Source organism: Sinocyclocheilus grahami, unplaced genomic scaffold, assembly GCF_001515645.1.
Source record: "Sinocyclocheilus grahami isolate Dianchi unplaced genomic scaffold, SAMN03320097.WGS_v1.1 scaffold371.1, whole genome shotgun sequence".
Classification (NCBI taxonomy): Eukaryota; Metazoa; Chordata; class Actinopteri; order Cypriniformes; family Cyprinidae; genus Sinocyclocheilus; species Sinocyclocheilus grahami.
The window spans coordinates 855,636-880,095 of NW_015505550.1; the positions used below are offsets into that span (position 1 = coordinate 855,636).

General features: G+C 37.1%; 1 protein-coding gene across 1 annotated transcript in view; it reads right to left on the reverse strand.

Moving 5' to 3' along the window:
* Positions 1-20,518, reverse strand: part of LOC107549403 (actin filament-associated protein 1-like) — a 45,716-nt gene extending 25,198 nt beyond the window's left edge. Inside the window, exons 1-3 of the mRNA XM_016230471.1 lie at positions 20,142-20,518; positions 12,360-12,488; positions 12,147-12,229 (exon numbers count right to left, since the gene is read on the reverse strand). Coding sequence (XP_016085957.1) covers positions 12,147-12,229; positions 12,360-12,488; positions 20,142-20,175 — 246 coding nt within the window. The 5' untranslated portion in view covers positions 20,176-20,518. The remainder of the gene's footprint in view (positions 1-12,146; positions 12,230-12,359; positions 12,489-20,141) is intronic.
* Positions 20,519-24,460: the final 3,942 nt, after the last annotated feature.

The following is a 24,460-nucleotide window of genomic DNA, read 5'->3' on the forward strand; positions in this document are numbered from 1 at the left end:
TAAAATTCTGAGGAAAAAAATATGGAGGGAAAAACTGAAAGATTAGAGAAAATCTAAATATCTGCATATGCATTTTCATTCTTATTAAAGTTACAACATGAATAAATTGTTTAAAAATCTGAAAACTTTTGTGCATACACATACTTTTAGGATAAAATCTGCACAAAGTTTTCTACACGAGGCCCTTGGTGTCTATAATCAATGTGCACACTATAGAACCTAATTAGTGAGCGAGTCAGATTGTTTGAAAGAGAGAAAAAGAGAAAGAGAGACTGTGTGTATATGAGCGCAAATGAGCATGCATGTGTGAGTTACAATGTGTTTAAGACCGTCTGATTTGGGCCTTGGTTGGTTGGGCCCCGCTGGCAGCACATGTGACAACCTGGTGTCGTCATGACAACACAGGCCCTTCAGAGTCTCCCTCATTTCCCAGGCTGCATGCAAACAATTATGGTTGATGACAAACTCATATAAACACTTTTCATTTTCCCTTTTCCCCCCCTCTAACCAATGGAAAGTATGTCTTTATTTCTTTTTCTTTCATTTCAGCTCACAGAAAGCACTGTTATTTTCCAGTACTTTTCAGGTGGGGGGATTTTCAAGAACACATTTCAAGAGACCAAAGGACCAGTGATCACAGTTGCCACCTGGCACACTTTATCACCATGGTAACCTCGATGTGGTACAATAGTAACACAGAACATGAACGACTATTTACATTACAAACACTGCAAGAAGACATGGAAATATACTGTAGGGGAAAAGTTCAAACAGACGGGAAACAACAATACAGAAGATGTTTTCTCACGCTTTCACTGGTGCTAAATGCTTTACTGCATTTTCACTTTAGGAAGTAACTGTGATGAGACCTTCTATGTTCAGATATTCCCAAGAAATATCACACTTGAATGCTTTTTAGACTATTGATGGTGCTAGAACAGCATCGCCTTTTTCAGCATGGCCTAAATGAGCTCATAGTATAATTGGCAACAAAAACAGCATCAAATTGATTGTGTGTTGGGCTGACCTCAGTATTTATGTAGTCTGCTGGTTCCTGAGGATTTTTGTTCACATTTGTAATCAAAACTACAATAGAAACTGTAATGTTTTAGTGTGTCCTCCTGGCACATGAGAGAAGGGTAGAGGAAGTTTGACGTCTGAGGTAGAGGAGGATACTTTATCTCAATGCTAGTCATTACAACTTGGCTTTAGATATAATGAAGACCAGAACATGCAAACTTCCCCACACACTATTCATCTTTGTGGGTAGTTAAGAGTGAACCTACTATAAATGTACGTCCAAAACAAGACTTGGCTTCTCCTTTCTTCCTCTCAGTATGATTTTTTTTTAAAGAAATTCATAATTTTATTCAGCAAGGATGCATTAAATTTATCAAAAGTGACAGTAAAGACATACACAATTTTATAAAAGATTTCTTTCTATTTTTTAATGCTGTACTTTTGACAGAAAAAAAATTATAAAAAATATTTGATATAATATAAATATATACTAAAACCTTAAAGGGTTAGTTCACCCCAAAATTTAAATTCTGTCATTAATTACTCACCCTCATGACGTTCCAAACCCGTAAGACCTTCGTTCATCTTCAGAACACAAATTAAGATATTTTTGATGGAATCTGAGAGCTCTCAGACCCTGCATAGACAGCAACGCAACTGTAATGTTCCCAGGTCCAGAAGCGTAGTAAGGACATCGGTAAAACAGTCCATGTGACATCAGTGGCTCAACTTCAGTTTTGCGAAGATACGAGAATACTTTTTGAGCACAAAGAAAACAAAAATAACAATTTCTTCAACAATTCTTCTCCCCCGAGTTACGTCTTCCGCCATTTTAGAGAGTATCACAACGCATACGCACGCTTTCCCCTAAGCGTAAACAACGCTGATTACGCAGATTACGTTCTTGCGCGCACTTTCTCTTCTGAACGTAAACAACGCTGATTACATCGATTACGCTCTTGGGTACTCTCCAAAATGGCGGAAGACGTAACTCGGGGGAGAAGAATTGTTAAACAAATTGTTATTTTTGTTTTCTTTGCGTTCAAAAAGTATTCTCTTATCTTCGCAAAACTGAAGTTGAGCCACTGATGTCACATGGACTGTTTTACCGATGTCCTTACTACGTTTCTGGACCTGGGAACATTTAAGTTGCGTTGCTGTCTATGCAGGGTCTGAGAGCTCTCACATTTCATTAAAAATATCTTAATTTATGTTCCGAAGATGAACAAAGGTCTTACGGGTTACGGGAACAACATGAGGGTGAGTAATTAGCATATCATGATTTCTGAAAGATCATGTGATGTAATGAAGACTGGAGTAATGGCTGCGGAAAATTCAGCTTTGCCATAACTTAAATAAATTACATTTTAAAAGATATTAAAATAGAAATCAGTTAATTTAGATTGTAATAATATTTCATTTATAAATATTTTATGCCTTGGTGAGCATAAGAGAATTATAAAAAAAAAAAATTTAAATCATACAGACCCCCCAACTTTTGAACAGTAGTGTACATTGTTGAAATAAAGTGGGGGGAAAAAACAATGAAATATGGAAAACCAAAAGGGCAAAGAACTGTTTTTCTTTTATGGTTGTCATTTCCAGTCAAAAAGTTCACTGAATACAGAAGTACTATTTATCAGTTCCTTCCGTCCCATCAAGCCATAAACTGCTCAGCTAAACACAGAAGACGGCTGTGTTACTGCCTGTTATGGTTTCGGTTCATCAGGGCATCTAAGCCCGGAGGGAGGACAGAATTCCAGGCAAAAACGGCAGTGTGAAGAGTCTTGCTGAAGCAGCGTTCCGTACCAGAGCCGCTCAAGTATTTTTAGGCATAGTTCCACCACTGGTCTGAGCTGGAAACCTGTATGAAGCATATCTGCACCTACAGAAAAAAGTACACTTCCACCTATTGATGCAAAATCTAATCCATCATGTCTGTGCTTATGTATAAAGGTAAATACTTGATCTAGATTTCAAAAATGAGCTTCAAACTTCATTTCACACTTCCTTTCCAGACCATTTCACTTCATAACATAGTGTATAGTGTTATTATGCGGTCCGTGATAAGAGTGAGTGAGACAGACGTCTGGGCCAGTCTGGGTCTATTGTATTGGGACTGCAACACAGGGCAGCCAGGAAAACGCACTGAAGTCCGACAATAATTAAATCGTTTAACCTTCAAATTTCCTTGTTTGGCTGCCTTGATATGCAATGTATTCATGCATACACTTAAACACTATTTATACACTAAGACTCAACTAAATCTTACTTTCACACACATTCATGCAGTGGAGTTAGTTTTGTGAGGTTTGTGTCTCTACAAATGGTTTTCCATGTGTTTTGGAGAATCTTTTTATTCTCGATTGGTTCTTCGGAGAAACTTTCCAGCAGTCCCACATAAAAAAACAGCCGAAAAACTGAAAGCTAATTTTCCCGAATGAAATGGCTTTATAAACTGTCACTTGCTATAATCTCTAAAAGATGTTCAGAGGGGTAGAAATCACCATCTGTATTGGTATTTCCATGGCAATGAACAAAATGCATTGTTGTGCATGAATCATAATTCATTTTCCTCCTTTTGTCCATGACACAATGAAGGATTACTAGAAAGAGAGAACATAGACCCAAACTCTCCTGCAATGACTTTTGTCATCAATAGTCAGTGATACATCATTTTGGGCAAAGAAACTTAATTTAACTTTGGGACATTCAGTGAAAACGGGGGAAATATGAAGAAAGGAGGAGCTAAAAAATGGCGAGGTTTTTCAAAAACAGACTCCCTTTTGGGTTACAAAGAGCAGACAGATAATGAGGTTGTCTGCATCTGTGTTCATTAACGTGACATTGTGTGTTGAGGTGCAGTTGGGGTATGCTGGTGGGGAGGAGCAGAAGCCAACATCAACACAGATGGAAGTCATCATTGTCACAGTGGAGTCTGTTATGGCTTCCCCATATTCTCTTACATGCACTCTCTCTCTCTGCTCAGTTACGAATGGCAGGATGCAATTCGGTGACTGCAGAAAGTGTACCAGGGTTTTACCCCCTCCACGACAGCATCCACAAATGTTTATTTGATATGTGGCAGTGTTGTCTTTAAACTCACTGTGCATGATGGGATGGGAGGTTGCATCATGTTTCTTTGTATTTTCAGCTTCTCAGCATCAGGTTAAGATGGTGTGTCAAAAAACACACCTCAAGACGGGGGTCCTGTTCCATTCAGTTGCATTCCGTCTAGCTAATTTTGAAGAACAAGCCCTGTAACAGCACTCACACTAGGGGCAGTCTTGAGATGTGTTTTTTGACATGCCAGCTTAAGAAGCAGCTAAAATATTGACTTGATTAGACCACTGAAAAGAGTGCTTTAGGTTATAGTGTTCTTTTTCTAACTTTCAAGACCAACAAAGTACAAACTGGGCAAAATTAATTTAAAACAGATTGGAAATTGCTGGAAAAATGAATCAAAAAATTAAAAATTTAATTAAATAAAAGTGTTGTACCACCTGAAGGAACTCTATTGTATAACTGATGTAGACCACCGTATTGATAATTAATGCTAAATCTAGTCAACAAATTTGAATCAAATTACATTGGAACTACACCGTCTGCAACTGTGCACATAAAAAGAGAAACTGTCAGTTCAAAAGTACCTGATTCTCCTGCTATGTTGGGCTCTTGTCACTGGTACAGCATTATGGGAAATGCTTTCCTGTGGCTCAGTGGTAGAACATTGTGTTAGCAGTGCAAAAGGTCGTGGGTTTAATTCCCAGGGAACACACATACTGGTAAAAAATGTATAGCCTAAATGCACTGTAAGTCGCTTTGGATAAAAGCATCTGCTAAATGCATTAATTATTATTATTATTATTATTATTAAATGAAACTTCATGTAACTTTGGTGTAATAAATTTAAAATGAAACATTTTTGTATCATGTTCACATTTAGCGGGTTTTGATTGGTATGATATTTTGGAAAAAAAGTTACAAAGTTTTCATAACTGAGTATTGTTGTTGCTCTTATAAGGGTTATTGGAAGTTCATAGACCAAACTGTGCATGCATGTGCAGTAAGCATAACCTTGCATGCATGTGCAGTAAGCATAACTTGTCTGTAAGTAATAGTCACTATTGTTTGAAAGAACTAAATTAGCATTTAGAAAGCTATGCATTAACAGAAAGTCAAAAATTCCTCCCCGGGTTCATTATAGTACATGAACAGGGAAGATTTGCAGTGAATTTGCTGCCAAACGTTCAGAAACCCAAAGCCACAGAGTTAAATTCAACGCAAACACACACACACATGCACAGAAAGTCTCCAGACACGATTCTTCCCCTTGCGTACTGTGGCGTCTGCTGTCCTATCCACGGCCCTATCTCACCACCCACATGCCCAGCTTCAGTCCTTTTTCTTCAATCTCTCCCACTGTGGTTTTTGACCACTCATAGGGGCCATAGAAGGCTTTAGTCAAACACACACACACACACACACACACACACACTGAATGTGTGTTAGGTCTGGCAGGAATATGACAAGGAGTCAGTTTATAAACCTGGCTCACTGACTCAATACTAAATCATCACATAGCTGGGGAGAGAGAGAGAGAGAGTGAAAGTTAGATGAAGAGGATGGAGTAGAGGGTGTGGTTGACGGAGAGCAGGAATAAGAGAAACTAAACAGTGCAATGGAAAAGAAACTTTGTGTTCTGCCTTTCCTCAGGCAGGTTTTGCACAGGCACAGGTCTGACCTTGGGACTGTAGTAAACGGATATTTCTCTCCTCTCATCTCACACAGTCTATCCCACAAATCCCTGCCCCCTCACACCTTCCGGGAACGGGAACAGCCCCCCCCACACACACTGGGGTTATGCACGGATGGCTGAGGTAGGAAAGGATGTTTCTAATTATACTGTAAAGTGCTGAGTGTGTAAAGGGTGGACTGTAAAACAGTGTGCTGGGATGTGTGCGTTTGAGAATGTCCAACCGCGACCTATGAGCATATAAGCATCTCCTTCTGCCCTAAAACAAAGATGATTGTTACTCTAAGTGTCACACACATGAGAGCACATAATGGCATAATGTGTTTCATTTGTTGACGGATGAGACCACATCAGGGTCGTGTGTCAGCAACTATGAGGTCATGTGACAGAAATCAAACTGATGTGAACACTTCCTGCTGCTGTTTTACAGAGCTCATAAAAAACACTGAACACTTCACAAAAAGAGACCATCAAACCACCAGCCAGTGGCGTTCAGGGTTCAGATGACATCACTTCCAAATATAGGACAACGCTATTTTTGTTTCTGGACTACAAGGAATGCTAAAACAAACTGAGAAAAACCTAAACTCACTGTAAAGAAACCAAAGGTTTTCTTCTTGATATTTAGTTTAGTAGGGCTGGACGATACAATGAATAATCACATTGTAAATAATAGCATGATTTTACCAAATTAATACTTTTATTCAGCAAGGATGCAAACAATTAATTAAAGTGACAGTAAAGTCTTTGACATTTAAAAAAAAAAAATATATATATATATATTTCAAATAAATGCTGTTTTTTTTTTTACTTTCTATTGATCGAAGTTTTCACAAACATTTTAAGCAGCATAACTGATTTCAACATTGATAATAATAATAAATGTTTCTTAAGCACCAAATTATTCAAAATAAATCTAAAATATCAGAATGTTTTCTAAAGGATCATGTGACACTGAAGACTGGAATAATGGCTGCTGAAATTCAGCTTTGCCATCACAGGAATAAATTACATCTTAAAAAGTAGATTAGAAAAGGTGTTTTTTATATAATATTTAAAGGTCAAATATTGTCAAAACTGAAATTTCCTGGCTTTTTTCATGATAAATGAGGTCTAGGTGCTATGTAACTACCATATAAGTTTCAAAACAGTCAATCCACAGTCAAATGCACACAGCCTGCATTAAGTAGCTGTGATTTTTCACGAACCGTTGTGACTTCCGTAAAAAGGTGACGTCAGAACTACACAGTCACCGCCTTCAGTCACCACCCCGAGCACCGCCCACCGTCCCACTCTACTTTTGCCAAACCCCAGACAACATCGCGTCCATGCCATTGCTGAACAACAACAACATGGAAACATGTCGAGAAAACGCTGTTCAGTCTGGATGTCAGGAAACTACATCATTGCACAGTAGGTCTGTGACGGTCACCGTGACAACCGCGTCAACCGTTGTCTATTGCCACCGGTGGTAGTGCACGTGATGTCACACACTCTATAACAAGCATAATACAAAGTGTTGTATACAAGTGTGATAATAGTAACAGTTGCAAATTGTTTTATTTAGACTATAAGTCTATGCTAATTCACAAATTACCTCAAACGCCATACACAGCATTTGATCCTTTAGATTGGCAGGTTTGAGCGCAGGAAAATACAGTACAGAATACAGAAACCAAATACTACATCGCCAATCTGGAATCATTTCCATTCATGTCACCCATCCACATTTGTACAAGTGTCTTCAAGTTCACGTGATTGCAAACGCTCAGCTGGTCAGGTTTGTATTTACTGCATCCGGTGTTTGAAAAAAAAAAAACTATTGAAAGGACACAGACAAAATTGTGCATGCATGTGCAGTAAGCAGCATAACCTTCACTTGTCTCTAAGCAATAGTCACTACTGCTTGAAAGAACTAAATTAGCACTTAGAAAGCTATACATCAACAAAAAGTCAAAAATTCCTCCCCTGGGTTCATTATAGTACATGAATAGGGAAGATTTGCAGTGAATTTGCTGCCAAACATTCAGAAACCCAAAGCCACAGAGTTCAATTCAACACAAACACACACACAAGCACAGAAAGTCTCCAGACGTGATTCTTCCCCTTGCGTACTGTGGCGTCTGCTGTCCTATCCACGGCCCTATCTCACCACCCACATGTCCAGCTTCAGTCTTTTTTCTTCAATCTCTCCCACTGTGGTGTTGACCACTCATAGGGGCCACAGAAGGCTTTAGTCAAACACACACACACTGAACGTGCAGAGTTAGGTCTGGCAGGAATATAACAAGGAGTCAGTTTATAAACCTGGCTCACTGACGCAATACTAAATCATCACATAGCTAGGGAGAGAGAGAGAGTGAGAGAGAAAGAGAAGAGGATGGAGTAGAGGGTGTGGTTGATGGAGAGCAGGAATAAGAAAAACTAAACAGTGCAATGGAAAAGAAACTTCGTGTTCTGCCCTTCCTCGGGCAGGTTTTGCACAGGCACAGGTCCGACCTTGGACTGTAGTAAATGGATATTTCTCTCCTCTCATCTCACACAGTCTATCCCACAAATCCCTGCCCCCTCACACCTTCCGGGAACGGGAACAGCCCCCCCCACACACACTGGGGTTATGCACGGATGGCTGAGGTAGGAAAGGATGTTTCTAATTATACTGTAAAGTGCTGAGTGTGTAAAGGGTGGACTGTAAAACAGTGTGCTGGGATGTGTGCGTTTGAGAATGTCCAACCGCGACCTATGAGCATATAAGCATCTCCTTCTGCCCTAAAACAAAGATGATTGTTACTCTAAGTGTCACACACATGAGAGCACATAATGGCATAATGTGTTTCATTTGTTGACGGATGAGACCACATCAGGGTCGTGTGTCAGCAACTATGAGGTCATGTGACAGAAATCAAACTGATGTGAACACTTCCTGCTGCTGTTTTACAGAGCTCATAAAAAACACTGAACACTTCACAAAAAGAGACCATCAAACCACCAGCCAGTGGCGTTCAGGGTTCAGATGACATCACTTCCAAATATAGGACAACGCTATTTTTGTTTCTGGACTACAAGGAATGCTAAAACAAACTGAGAAAAACCTAAACTCACTGTAAAGAAACCAAAGGTTTTCTTCTTGATATTTAGTTTAGTAGGGCTGGACGATACAATGAATAATCACATTGTAAATAATAGCATGATTTTACCAAATTAATACTTTTATTCAGCAAGGATGCAAACAATTAATTAAAGTGACAGTAAAGTCTTTGACATTTAAAAAAAAAAAATATATATATATATATTTCAAATAAATGCTGTTTTTTTTTTTACTTTCTATTGATCGAAGTTTTCACAAACATTTTAAGCAGCATAACTGATTTCAACATTGATAATAATAATAAATGTTTCTTAAGCACCAAATTATTCAAAATAAATCTAAAATATCAGAATGTTTTCTAAAGGATCATGTGACACTGAAGACTGGAATAATGGCTGCTGAAATTCAGCTTTGCCATCACAGGAATAAATTACATCTTAAAAAGTAGATTAGAAAAGGTGTTTTTTATATAATATTTAAAGGTCAAATATTGTCAAAACTGAAATTTCCTGGCTTTTTTCATGATAAATGAGGTCTAGGTGCTATGTAACTACCATATAAGTTTCAAAACAGTCAATCCACAGTCAAATGCACACAGCCTGCATTAAGTAGCTGTGATTTTTCACGAACCGTTGTGACTTCCGTAAAAAGGTGACGTCAGAACTACACAGTCACCGCCTTCAGTCACCACCCCGAGCACCGCCCACCGTCCCACTCTACTTTTGCCAAACCCCAGACAACATCGCGTCCATGCCATTGCTGAACAACAACAACATGGAAACATGTCGAGAAAACGCTGTTCAGTCTGGATGTCAGGAAACTACATCATTGCACAGTAGGTCTGTGACGGTCACCGTGACAACCGCGTCAACCGTTGTCTATTGCCACCGGTGGTAGTGCACGTGATGTCACACACTCTATAACAAGCATAATACAAAGTGTTGTATACAAGTGTGATAATAGTAACAGTTGCAAATTGTTTTATTTAGACTATAAGTCTATGCTAATTCACAAATTACCTCAAACGCCATACACAGCATTTGATCCTTTAGATTGGCAGGTTTGAGCGCAGGAAAATACAGTACAGAATACAGAAACCAAATACTACATCGCCAATCTGGAATCATTTCCATTCATGTCACCCATCCACATTTGTACAAGTGTCTTCAAGTTCACGTGATTGCAAACGCTCAGCTGGTCAGGTTTGTATTTACTGCATCCGGTGTTTGAAAAAAAAAAAACATGAATTCCCATTCTGAAACCTCCTGTTGTAAGTGCGTTTGAGGAGGTGGTTGGTTGTCTCCTGTCGTCGCCGATTCGGTCTGAGTTCAGCTCAAACATGTAAGGCCGGACATTTCCCTCAGCAGTGACCATCATTACCGGTGTTTCTATTGACCTTACTTGTGAGTATCACCAATCCACAGCAGGCTACAGCATACATGACCCTAGTTACCTGTGATTGGCCTGGCCGTGCGTCACTCAGAAAACAACAGGCCAATCAGAAGAGAGGCTCATGAATATTAATTAGACAGCCCAAACTCAACCTTTTCTTTGCAGAGCTCCTGAAAGAAGAGGGGGTTTTTGGTACTTATACCGCAAATATATATTCTTAAGGACATCAAGACTTAAAATAAAACTCCAGAAAGGTGTAAAATATGTGACCTTTAAAATATTACTGACACCAAACTTTTCAATAGTATTATAAAACAAAACATTGCTGTTATGTATTATTATATAGGTGTTTTAAAAAAAAAACAAGCTTGGGAAAATGTTATTAAATAACTAACAAAAAAAATCCTAATGGTTCACACTTTTGAGTTTTTTTAGAGCAAATACACTAATGATATGACACATTTTGAATATTAACCCTTTTGCGGTTCACTTTTGACCGAAGAATTTTACATTTTGAATACTTAAAAATCGTAGCTTCATCAGAATGGTACAAAACTTGGTGACTTTTATGGCACTTTGTATGTAAACACACAAAAAAATTAAGGGCATGATTCGAAAAAGATAAGTGCTTGTAAAAAAAATTGTCACACTCGTGGTCTTCGGTCAAAAATGACCGACCATAGGAAATTAATGGAAAATGGCAAAAAAAAATTAAATACAGAACATTTTTGTGTGTACAATCTACAAATCCCCCACGATGCAGAAAAAAAATTGCACAGCAATGAAGTGATGAAACTCTAAAACATCTAGAGTGCAAAATCAACACACCCACTCACACACGCGCAGACACACACACACACTTGTACACACACACACCCCTATGAACTGGTGTGCCTGTAACACAGCAACTATGTAAAATAAAATCAATAATTCAACTACAATTTAGTTAAAAAGTGGACAGAAAGGAAGGGGTTACACTCTAAAACATCAAGAGTGCAAAACAGACACATCCACTCACACACACTCACTTACACACACTCACAGACACACACACAATTATACACACTCAAATGAATTGGTATGGCTATAACAATATAGCCAAAATGAGTCAGAAAACAGAAATAAGAGGTTAAAATCAGATCAGGCCCAGAAGGATTAAGCTCTGATAAAGCATTCCTGTTCCTGTTTATTTTTATTACATTTTTATAGAATTTTAATGTTTTGTATAACAAAATAATAATAATTCAAAAACTGACGCTTCAAATCAACATTAAAACAACAAAAAATATCAACCTTGACAAAAAGTGGTCTTTGAGAATGCCTTAATATACATTTAAATCCACAACCTAATAAAAGTAAACAATTATGTATAAAAACAACTAGGGAATTCAAAAGACTCTCTATAGACTCCTATACAGGCATCTAGTGGTTACACCATGAAATTACATGTTTTTCTTTCTTTGCTCTCACCAGGAGGTGCTAATCTGCCTTAAAAAATGGATTTTAAAGGCCTAGTCTCTATTTGAATCAGAGATACTGCATTGATTGAAAAATTATTTTAAAAAATTAGAGAAAACATTTTTTGTACTATTTTCAATGGGGAAAATGTATAATAATTATTGCATAAATATTAATTATTAATATAAAATTCTCTCAAAATACAAAATAAAAAATAGTATTGAACAAAAATATATTAGATTGATTTTACTGAAGAAAAAAAAATGTTACATTTCAGGTGTCCGGTCACTTTTGACCGCGAAGACCATGAGTGTGACTCCCAAATGAGGAGCGCACAAGGGTTTTAAAAGAAGAAAACTACAGTGATATAATTTTTTTAGTTATATCGCCCAGTCCAAACTTATAGTAACTACTATAATATACACATCTTACCATCCAGGGGTGAGGAATCTCTGGTAGGGGCATCTGAGGAGGGGCCGGGAGAGAGGTGTGTATCTCTGTCTTACATGAGGGCTCTGAGAGAGCAAAACACACATAAAAACACATTCACATCACTGAAAAAAATGATAAAGAAATATGGTGCACTGTGAATAGTTTAGCTGAGGTCAAAAGTGAAACGAGCAGCTAAAGGGGGTTTGGGCTTACCTCTAGTGGCTAGAACTCTGTGCAGGATGTTTAATATTTGCTGTTTCTTCTCTCTTACCCCAGCAGTTAAATATTCTCTGTCCAACAACTCCAGAAAGACCCGCAACTCTGCCAACAACTCCTCCATCGCTGAAAAAAAAACACATACAATCAGATGTTCAATAGGCACAACAGGAGCTTCAGAAGAAAAAATAAGTTTGTGTCATCAAATCTTCTGCTTTGTTGATTTTCTCATATTACCACTGTAAAGATGGGCCGTGTGCTTTGTTCAGCACTGAGATGTTGGCTGGTATCTGGAAAAAGCAATGAATTATGGGTATCTGTTGGCTCGGCACCTGAGGAATATCAAAGGCTATCAAATGCGAATTGCAGCCCTGGAAAATCAGAGGACTATAAAATGGCATTACAATGGGCTCAGGCTCATACTAACACATAACTGAAGGTTTACATAAGACTGAGGGCTGAAGGGGGGAGGATGGCTGCTGTATGGACAGTTTCTTGACGTAAAACAGAAAATAGAGCTCACTGATTAGAGTGTGCAATGAAATAGCAAATTGAGTGTGTCACTGTACTGGTCTAGAATTCAGCCATCAAGACACTTACACTTACACCTGAAAATGAGCCAGTCTTTTTCAGGTTGGCTACAGTTCATTTGAATGCAGATATTTGTCCCTCAAGTATGCAGTTCCCAGTGATAAATACCAAACAAATTTGCAGACGCAGTGACTTGTGTCCTTTACATATGAAGCTTTTTTAAATGTTCTTGTTCTAAAGGTATACACAAGACAGTCATTCATTACAAAAAATGTTTGTTGCGTCATAATTAAACTGATTGGCTGAGCATTGATTGATTTAGGAAGACATTAGGGATGTCCTTACATAAGGACATCTACTTGAATCAATGGAGTTATTGTTGATCTGCTAGATAATTCAAATTGCATGTTCTCGTGTCCAACTGAATAGACATTTCCCCCTGTATGTGCTTGAATTGCTCCTCAGTTATGCTGTCCGTAGTCAACCAGCACACTTTTATACAGGGTTTTGTCCAAATTGTCCATTCTGAAAAGCAACTAGCTTGATGCAAAGGTGATATGATTTTATAAATACACATGCATTCTACTGCACACCCCATTTTAGTAGCGATTTAAAAATCTCAAGTTAAAACATGAATGAATAAAGCTACCAAGCAAAGATTAAAATGAAAAACATGAGATAAGTAGAACATTTTGTTGGCTTTTGCAAGAGCAGTCTAGTAATCAACAAGCATTATAATTAAAGTTTGAATAATCTTTTAATAATTCTGAAATCATATATTTTACCTGAAAATAATGTTGTATTCAAATCATACATAAAAGTAAAAAAAAAAAGCATAACTAGAGTAAAATAACTGCAGTAAAAAAAATTATAAATGAACTTTTTCAACTGTTTTGATGGGTCTTCGATCTCATATTGCTGTTTATGATGAAAAATACAATAAGCTTATACCGTTTCCAGTTGTTCCTTTACCATTCCCTGTCCAACAGCTTGCACATGTCAGAGTGAATAAAACTAATGAAGCACTTTCAGTGATGGTTGCCAAACAACATGAAAGGAAATACACTTTAAAAACTGACCATGCAAACAAATCGCTGCATTAAAGAGCACCAAGTTCCACACAAAAATGAGGACCACCTTCAAACTATGCTTGGGGGCAAAGTCAGGGGAGAGAGAAATGATAAGGGGAAAACTTTAAACAATCACAACCACCCATGATCACAATTTTCTGACTCTGATTCTTCTTCATTCACATAATCTCAATTGACTAACCCTAGTGTAAACAAGACTAAATGATGAAAGATAGCAAGCAATGCATCCAAAGAGCCCATCTTTAAAACAGTGACACACCTCCAGCTGAGGAATGACAAATTAGGGCATATTAACACATCCCAACCAAAAAAACAAAGGTCTCAAAGTCAGCAAAATTAGATTTTACAGAGAACTTTAGTCTTGTTTTACAAATACCTGCCAAAACAACCATAAAAAGGTTGATGCCACACCAGAGAGTGTTTCAACAAGCAAAGCTGATTTTAATTCAGTGTTGACAGAGGGAAATAATGAATGGCATTCGGTTTGGTGGTTGTCTAGGACCAGTTTGACAAGTTGACCTATAGTGAACTTTCAGAATAAACAACATTCATAGTCTCTCCTGGACAAAAATCACATTATTCTACTATTCCGACCCAAATTCAATAACATAGAGGGATGTGGTCTGCAAAAGCAATTGTGATGCTGCCAGCATGCAAAAAATTAAGCGTTAGCATTAGTTCTGGCAGGTCACGTGAGTCAAGCTTGCATCAGCTGATTCTCAGCTTATCACATATACCTATAGGAATACGACACCTATCGCGGCATTCCTATATAAGCTCTATTCAGTATTATTCAGCAGCTTTTCAGCTTGCTCCGAAGCAAATTACCCTCCTCCATCCCCAGCTCCTCCTTACGCCACAGTCAGGACTTGGCTTTCTGATATTCCTTGCTAATCAGACTCCTTTATCTTGAATAAAGTGTTACACTTAAATATCATTAAGTTCATTAATGATATCTACCTTGTTCTGTTCTGTTAACCCTAGGGGGGTTATTATTGCTGCTCTCCCTGCTCATTCATGACAGGCTGCATGGATGGGCAGGGAGGTTTTTGCCCAGAACAGAACCATACCTCCAAACCAAACTTTATGCTAAGTATCTATAATTTTGACGATAGTGGTCCTGACAGAACTAGTATTATTTGTCTGCTGATGCAGTATGTGTGTACATTTTGCGTAGGTGTGTATGTATATGTGGTTACAGTCTACCACCCAGGCTGTTGAGAATCAACAACATCCTTGAAATTCCCCAAAGGAAATGTGTGTGCATGTAGATTACAGAGTACCTTTCTCTCCACGCTGTCATCCTAGCCGACTCTTCCATCAGATCTTAAAGCAATCCTCTTTAATGAACTGTTCAAATCCATATGCTCACACATGATCTATGACCTACTACATATACACTCTTAAAAATAAAGGTGCTTCACGATGCCATAGAAGAACCTTTTTGTCTAAATGGTTCCATAAAGAACCATTAACATCTGAAGAACCTTTCTGTTTCACAAAAGGTTCTTTGTGGCGAAAGAAGGTTCTTCAGATTATAAAAAGCTAAGAAAGAGATGGTTCTTTAAAGAACCTTTGACTGAATGGTTATTTGTGGAACCAAAAATGGTTCTTCTATGGCATCGCTTGAAGAACCTTTTGAAGCACCTTTATTTTTAAGAGTGTATAAGTGTTTCTGTGAAGTACCCACCATCCCACATCCTTCACTCACGCTTCTGCCTTCTTTTACCTCTCACTCTTCTCCATTTCTATTTCCATACTGAGCCAAGAAGCTATTCATTTTTCTCACTTCTTACTTCAGAGTATGACAGCTGACAAAAAACCTTTTGAAAAATTGAGATAACACACAGCCTCTCTTGTTTTGGTTAAGAAACCTGACAAGAACATAAACATGAACCTCTCGCTCATCTGTCCTCCCTTTCTCATCCAGTGCATTGGTTCTCTTTGATGTCAGCCGACAGGAACCAGGCGGAGAGCTGGTGATGACTGAGATACAACACAAGCTCTTCATACTCCGATCTGGTTTTACACAACGAAAAGCTTGGAGGCTGAACAGATGGATGGAAGGAGGGATAGAGTCATATCAAAGTTCTTTAAAGTCAGTTTACTCTGCAGCTATCTTGGTAACAGATATTTAACAATTATCTAAATAATTGGCATACAAAATGCAAATTCTATCTACCTGAAATCTCCAAACAGTTTTTATGTTTCAAAATACATTTCAAATCAGTAATAAAATGTGACAATACATCATAAAATAAACATTATGCTAACATCTTAATGATTATTTCCATCCTTAAGAATGGGAGGGGGGAGTCGCACATGACATTTTACAACCTGATCTAACTAAATCAAAAGAAAATCAAAATTAGAAAAATAATCAGAAATTGTATGAATTGCATTGTTTCTTATAAAGAGCAAAAAGCTTTTGAACATCTGCAACCGCAAAACAGTGCAATTGGAGAACTGTTCATTATTTCACATGTTAATGTATTTATTGAAGAAAAAAAACTAATAGATCCATATAAAAAAATTTACATTTACATTATATCATTGGCTCGCATGAGTCACATCTGTGATTTAGATTAAACAAACTCTATCAGTAAGCTGATTGGTTCTTTTAAGTTAAAGACTGACAGCCACCATATTGACTGTTACAATTTCTCCCATTGATTTTTCTATAAGTGGTTCACCATCTGTTCATATCTCCATCCCATTAGAACCCAAAATAGCAATATAAGTTATATATTGTATAGAATCTCTCATAGATCTGAGAGGCACTGGGTGTCCAAAACAATACGTTTGACAGCTGGGAATAAGGCAGCTACTAGTCTGTGGTTTGTGAAATTAGGCTGCTTCACAGTCTGGCCTCATCATGGCTCACTGCCACAGGCCAGGGCACACCAGAGCACCACTCATGCTACACATGCCTGGAAAATAGCAGAAAACTACAGGATAGAAGAAAATATTGAACAGATGTTTCACTGTCCCCCTAATGATGGGCTTCAATACCAGCATCTGTGTTGTCACATAAATCAAATGCACCGGGATCATCAATAAGTGAATATCTCAGCTGTGTGATTACATTCATCTCTGTGTTTGATTATGTGTGTGCACTATCCATATGTGTTCACATTAACATATGAGGAAAATACTGAAGTGACAATTATGAAAACAATCATGAAATACATACTTATGTGTTTATGAGTATGTGTGTGTGTGTGTGTGTGTGTGTGTGTGTGTGTGTGTGTGTAATTACAGAGTGCTAACTCCTAAACCACACTTGGCAGAGGGGTGGGAGAAAGGGGCCACTGGTTACAGAAACCTTTAAGAATCATCCTTCTAGAGGGTGGAGGAGACTCCATGGTGCCTGGGAAACTGAGCAGAGAAGTGTTTGCATTCACTTTTTATATGAACGCTCACCAGCATATTTGCCTTCCACCAATGACTTCAGAACTTGGGCTGAATTGTAGAATATTTATGAGTTTACCATGCACAGGATGATGATGCATTATCCAAGATATTATTAGGGGAAAACATATAGATAACTGGACATGTAATTTAGCAGAAAATTAAAAATCATAAAAAAGGCAACCTAGAGACTACCTTGAAATTGCAAAGGGTTAACTTGTCCCAGATATGATCTGGTTCTTTGCAGAATTTGTACACTACCATTTAAAAGTTTGGGGTCAGTATTTTTATTGATTGATTGATTGAAAAAGAAAGAAATACTTTTATTCAGGAAGGATGCATTAAATTAACCAAAAATAACAGTAAAGTCTTTCAGGTTTCAAATAAATGAATGTTCTTTCTATTCAAAGAATCCTGAAAAAGTATCACTAAAATATTAAGCAGCACAACTGTATTTAACATTGATAATAGGAATAAATGTTTTTGAGCTTCAAATCAGCATATTAGAACGCTGAAGACTGAAGTAATGACTGCTGAAAATTCAGCTTTGCCAACACAGGAATAAATGACTAAATATATAAATTTAAGAAAAGAAGAGTTATTAAAAACAATAATAATATTTAACTATTGCTGTTTTTACTGCATTTTTAGAATAAAAAAGAGAAAATAAGAGAATTATTTCACAACATTAAAAAATCTTACTGACTCCAAACAATAGACATTAGACAAAATATATTTTTAATATTAACAATAAATTCCTTTTTAAGGTGTCATTAAAATACTAAATCAAATATTCTATGTAAATCTATGAATGTTGACAAATTAGTTTAGACCACAATGGTTCCCACCCCCACTGATCTGTATATTGAATAATAATTGAATACTGAATAATTATAATTGAACTATAATTATATAATTGAACCAATTATTGAACCTATGGCCACAAAAATACACTTCATTTAATAGTCACGATTCACGAATGCTTGGAGTTCCTTTTTTCTTAGAATGTCCCAAATTTGTCTTAAATTGTTTTGCCAAAGAGACAAATACACTAACCTCTCTGGCACACTAATCTCTCCCCTCAGGGACAATGTAGAGATTAGAGAGCTATTAACTCTCTTACATAGTAGAGGATGTTTATGGTAGCAATTGAGAGAGGGGAAAAATATGATAAAAGACTGCAGTGGAGCCAAGCAGCAGTTGACAAAGTGGGTGGAAAAGATGGAGGAAGGCAAAGTTAAAGAGTTCTCTTCTTCCCTCTCATCTTTTTTGGTTCAGACATCTCTACTTGAAGGGAAAGAAGGGCTTTAGGGGTTTCTGGCACATGTAAGCCTTTAAAAAGTCATCAGCGTGGAAACTGTTATAGAGGAGACCCCCTAAAATAAACCCAAGTAGGCTAACAGGCCAATACCCACATCACACACAGTAATCGAGTGCCAAATCGTACCATGTCAGACTGGTCTAACAACACTGTGCCATGTTCATAAATGCCAATAAACACATTAACCACCAGCACAGCCATGAGCTTTAGAACGAGATGAAAAGTTCAAATCCACAAGGAAAATGGTCACATCTGGAACTATGCTGACATGTTTTAGTGCAAAAACTTAAAGAAAGAATGGTGTTGTAGTCTCACTGTAACATATGTAATATATGGTCTTTAACACAAACCCTAAACAACGTGATTATTAGGACCCTGAAACAAAGCAAAGGGGTCTGATATTAACCTGACAGAGTTTATAATGACATCCTTTTCATATTCTGGACAACAATCATTCCGAATGATTCTGCAGCGACTGACCAATCAGAATCAAGCATTCCAGAGAGCCTTGTAATAATACCCAACAATGCTATAGCAAAACCACACTTGGCCCTTTACATATAAAAGTCCAAAGCCAATACTATGCCCTGCACTCAGATACTGTTAAACCACTGTGGACAATAGGGCTCTGTCATATCCAACAGAGTGCAAGCTGTGATGCACGTACGGGATACCCGACACCTCACAGCTGCAAGCCAGCCAACCAATCACAGATGGTCCTACCTATCTATCGCATGTTGTGTTTTTAAAAGTGCAAACTTCTGTGACAGAAGTTAACAGGGCACCTGTATCACCCCAGAGTTATTATGGGTGACTGGAATAGCTCTTCCTCACACGTGAATTATTCTAGTGTGCTAATACTAATTTTAAAATATAATTTAAAATAATTAGATTTAATTAAATGCAAATCTGAACATTAATAATAACAAGCACTTTTAAAAAAAAAGGTTTTATAATAAATAAATAAACAAACACAGCAAACAAGCAGTCCATGACTTCCTTGCAACGTCATTAAATTTACCGCCTCTACACATTTCAAATTGCAACGGCTTTTCTATCTGACCTGAGAGAAAAGCTGAGAAGGAACGGAGACGATCTGACTCACGGGGTGAACTCAGCTCTTCCCAGTCCGAGCCGGTAATGTCGCCTTTGAAATATTCGTTATATGAAATAGTTCTTCTCACTTGCAGTGTAGTTCAAATTCAATTCATCCGAAAAATTGTTTTGACAAACTTGTTCCACACGCAAAGCGCGAGGATATTCCAGGATGTAAGGAGAAATGTGTTTCTGTTTGTTGTCATATTGCATGTCAGATACACCGTGGCTGTTATTTTATACTATAAATGAATCGTCTGGTGACCGTAGTATATCGACGGTCTCAAAGCATGCAACAATGAATCCACTCATGGAGATACTGACACTCACCCCTCGAGGCGAACAGTATGGGGTCGCTCCGCATCTTAAAGTCAAACGCATCTACCTCGGGAAAGGTAGGGATTGCAGGCGTGTGTCCGACAGCTGCAGTATTTCATTAAAATACGCGCAACCAAGCCGTCTGTTTTCCCCGCTTTCTCCCTATGCGAATCAGCAGCAGACCTCCGCTCGCTACCGCCCGGCAATGTCTCTGAAAACTTCCCCTGAATCTCTCCTCGAGCCGGACACAGAGCAGCTCTGTTCGCTTTCTGTTTATCGCGATCCCGACAGCAAACCGCTGCGCCTTCGAAGGGGAGCTGCTTGGAGACAAAGTCAAATCTGTCACTTTCTCTCCATGTCGTGCTCGGCGGAAAATGAGACCTCCTTCCTCTTTATTTAGTTTCCTTTCCCTATTTTCTCCGCCCTGTAGCCCCACTTCTCCAATTCCACAGCTGGATACAGCGCATGTGTGTGGAGAGGGACGAATTTCTAGGATATGTTTTAGTGAGAGTTATGCTCGGATAGGTTTATTACTCCCATATGCTAGATTACAATATTTACCTCAGACTGATCAAAAGCATCTTTATCCTTGTCTGTATTTAATAAAAACTTTAATCCTAAAAAGTTTCAAAATTCAATACATGAGCTCATGGATGTATACATATGTTTTAACGGAGCATTAAGATACAGTCTTTAGTGGCTAAAATTTTGTTTTTTCCAATAACATTAGTTCATCCTTTGTTTTACCACTTGTGAAACAATGGGGCTTGAATTGATGACTAATGCTTTTCATGTTTCCAATAAACAGATCCAAGGCTGATATGGCTGAAATTTGTTGTACATAGGTCAAAGACGAAAAGGTGTTTCAATAATAAAAAAAATAAAAGTGCAATACAGCTAGGGCTGCCACTAATGACTATTTTTATTTTGATGAATCTATCGACTAATTTATCGGTTATTAATCGATTAATTTCCCACAAAAAAAAAATCAAAATTTTACTTAAGAATATTTTATTAAACTATATTTCATTAAACCAAATTAAATCCAAAATTAAAAAAGTGAAGTGCAACATAAAGTGCAAGAAGCAAGTGTCCATCTCATAGTCCAAATCACTGAAATCAAAGTTCAGTATTATAGTGTAAGAATGACAACATATCCACATGTTCTAGTCTACTAATAATACAATTATAATAAAAAAAAACACTTTTTAAAGGAGTATTTACCAGAAATATTATTTACCAGAATTTATTTAGGAGAAAAATGTAAATGTGCAGTATTTCTGAGCGGGAAAAAATACTTTAAAAAAATAAATAAAATCAATTAATTGGAAATGCTTTTGATTATTAAAATTTAATGGAACCATTAAAATAGAATTAGGGCTGTGACAGTGGCAGATTTGCCGGTGGCGCGGTGTTGATATAAATATATGTAGGCCTATATATAATTAATATTAATTATATATAATATATGTATAATATATATATTAGGGATGTCAACGATTAATCGATGATCGATTAATTGTCGATAAGAGATGCAATCGATTAAAGCTATCGATGGTCGATTAAGCAGTTTAATTTTGGGCTGCGTGCGGCTCATGCGCAAAACACGTGCGAGCGGCTGTGAGTGACGGTGACGGTATATAAATGCATCATCATTCACTCATAATTACAAATTAAGCTTTTAATGTGATTTAAACTTTAAAAGTACATTAAAATAGAAACAACACAAAGTTCTTCAACATGGAATGCAATAGAAATGTAGTAACAGTCATTTCCCCAGATAATTCTTTCAAATTTGAAACAATTAGGCGAAGGTTGCAGGGCTGCGGGACACTGCGGGGGAAGGATTCATTCCTACACCTTGTTAATTAGTTCCTACGACTTATTAATTTGTGGCCACTGTCCATGTTTCATTAATTTTGTTCCTTAACCCATGATTTAACTAAAATGAGGGAACAAATTAATACATCGAACATTAATTTAATGCACTCAAACCTGCCAGTCTAAAGGAAATGCTGTGTATGGCATTTGAGGTAATTTGTGAATTACCATAGACTTATAGTCTAAATAAAATAATTTGCAACTATTACTGTTATTACACTTGTATACAAAACTTCGTATTATGCTTGTTATAGAGTGTGTGATGTCACGTACACTACCGCCGTCACGCAACCATCACAACCCTAAATGGAATCCAGAAAATAATGGAAAACAGAATTTGGGAAAGGTAAAACTCAATTAATTAGACAGGCTTTTTGATTAATAAAATTTAATTTAACCATTAAAACGGAGTATAGAAAAAGCTGAATTTGGAAATAAAATGGATTTAATAGTGCCCTATAATTATAATACATTTTGTTTGTGGTACTACGAATAGATGTAAGTGAACAATAGCCTTTAAAATTACTTAAAATACATATATAATAGCAATGAGGCAATAATAATTAGTTCAAATAAAGTATCAAATGCAAGAAATCATATGGTTTTATTGAACAAAATTGTTAAAATACATAATGTATTATAAACAATAGATCTAATGTACATTATGCATTACAACAAAGGCCTGCAGAGGGCGCCAACGGCCTAATGATTAATTTTACACATTGCTGTGCGATCTAATCCTTGTTTAATATTGACCAAGCACCATTTCATTCAAACGTCCACTTAATCTTTAACATTTGGCTATTTCTTTAGGACAGAAATGCTATAGACACTGTAATTAAATGAATATGTGGACATCAAAACGTGTAAACTCAGAGTGAGGGTTTGAGCTTTTATTTAGAAACCGCGATGTATTCTCCTGTGTTTGCGTAGATTTATAAATGATTTACATTACAAATCTGGGCGCATGTTTTGTTCTCAGATGAACGTTATAATAAACCTAAACTCACAACAACATGCAGAGATGGAGTTTGAGAAGCTCCACACATGTAAAAGATAACAGTTCCCGTGGAACTACTGTGAACGGAGCCGCTGTGTGACGCATGTACTTAACCTACACGCATGTAAATAATTAAAGCGCATATACTGTATTAGAACTGCATCGCATATAATTATTTAAATCGTAGCGGTTGTGAATTCACAATTATGCTTAATTATGATTTTTAAATGGGTTTAATATATCATGCAGCCTTGGAAAACGGACTAATAATGTGTTTTATACATTCTCGTCTGTGAAATGCGCCATTTCCGGTATTTTGCCGGTTAGTCAACGCGAGCAAAATGAAGTTGAGGATTTTTACAAATCGAATAGTCGAATAAAGTCGACGAATCGCGACAGCCCTAATTTTACACATTGCTGTGCGATCTAATCCTTGTTTAATATTGACCAAGCACCATTTCATTCAAACGTCCACTTAATCTTTAACATTTGGCTATTTCTTTAGGACAGAAATGCTATAGACACTGTAATTAAATGAATATGTGGACATCAAAACGTGTAAACTCAGAGTGAGGGTTTGAGCTTTTATTTAGAAACCGCGATGTATTCTCCTGTGTTTGCGTAGATTTATAAATGATTTACATTACAAATCTGGGCGCATGTTTTGTTCTCAGATGAACGTTATAATAAACCTAAACTCACAACAACATGCAGAGATGGAGTTTGAGAAGCTCCACACATGTAAAAGATAACAGTTCCCGTGGAACTACTGTGAACGGAGCCGCTGTGTGACGCATGTACTTAACCTACACGCATGTAAATAATTAAAGCGCATATACTGTATTAGAACTGCATCGCATATAATTATTTAAATCGTAGCGGTTGTGAATTCACAATTATGCTTAATTATGATTTTTAAATGGGTTTAATATATCATGCAGCCTTGGAAAACGGACTAATAATGTGTTTTATACATTCTCGTCTGTGAAATGCGCCATTTCCGGTATTTTGCCGGTTAGTCAACGCGAGCAAAATGAAGTTGAGGATTTTTACAAATCGAATAGTCGAATAAAGTCGACGAATCGCGACAGCCCTAAATACAGCTTTAAGTTTTGTTTTTTCCCCATACATTAGAATGTGTCCTGTTTAAGTTTATATTCTTCTGAACAAAAAAAATTACTATCATGCATTTTTTACCATGTTTGACAGAAGACACACACTAAAATGTCATTCAATGTAACAATATTTATATACCAAAACATCTTGTTAGGCATATTTAAAACATGAATCATTTGATGACATATTAAAAGGCTCTATTTAAGCATCACAGTGCAGCCCTCAAATATCAATTAACTTTAATTTTTAAATCTTTATACTTTGCTAATGTCCTTCAAACCACTATGTTTTCCAATTTGCCAGCAAGACGTTTTTGTAAGGAAGTGAAAATCAT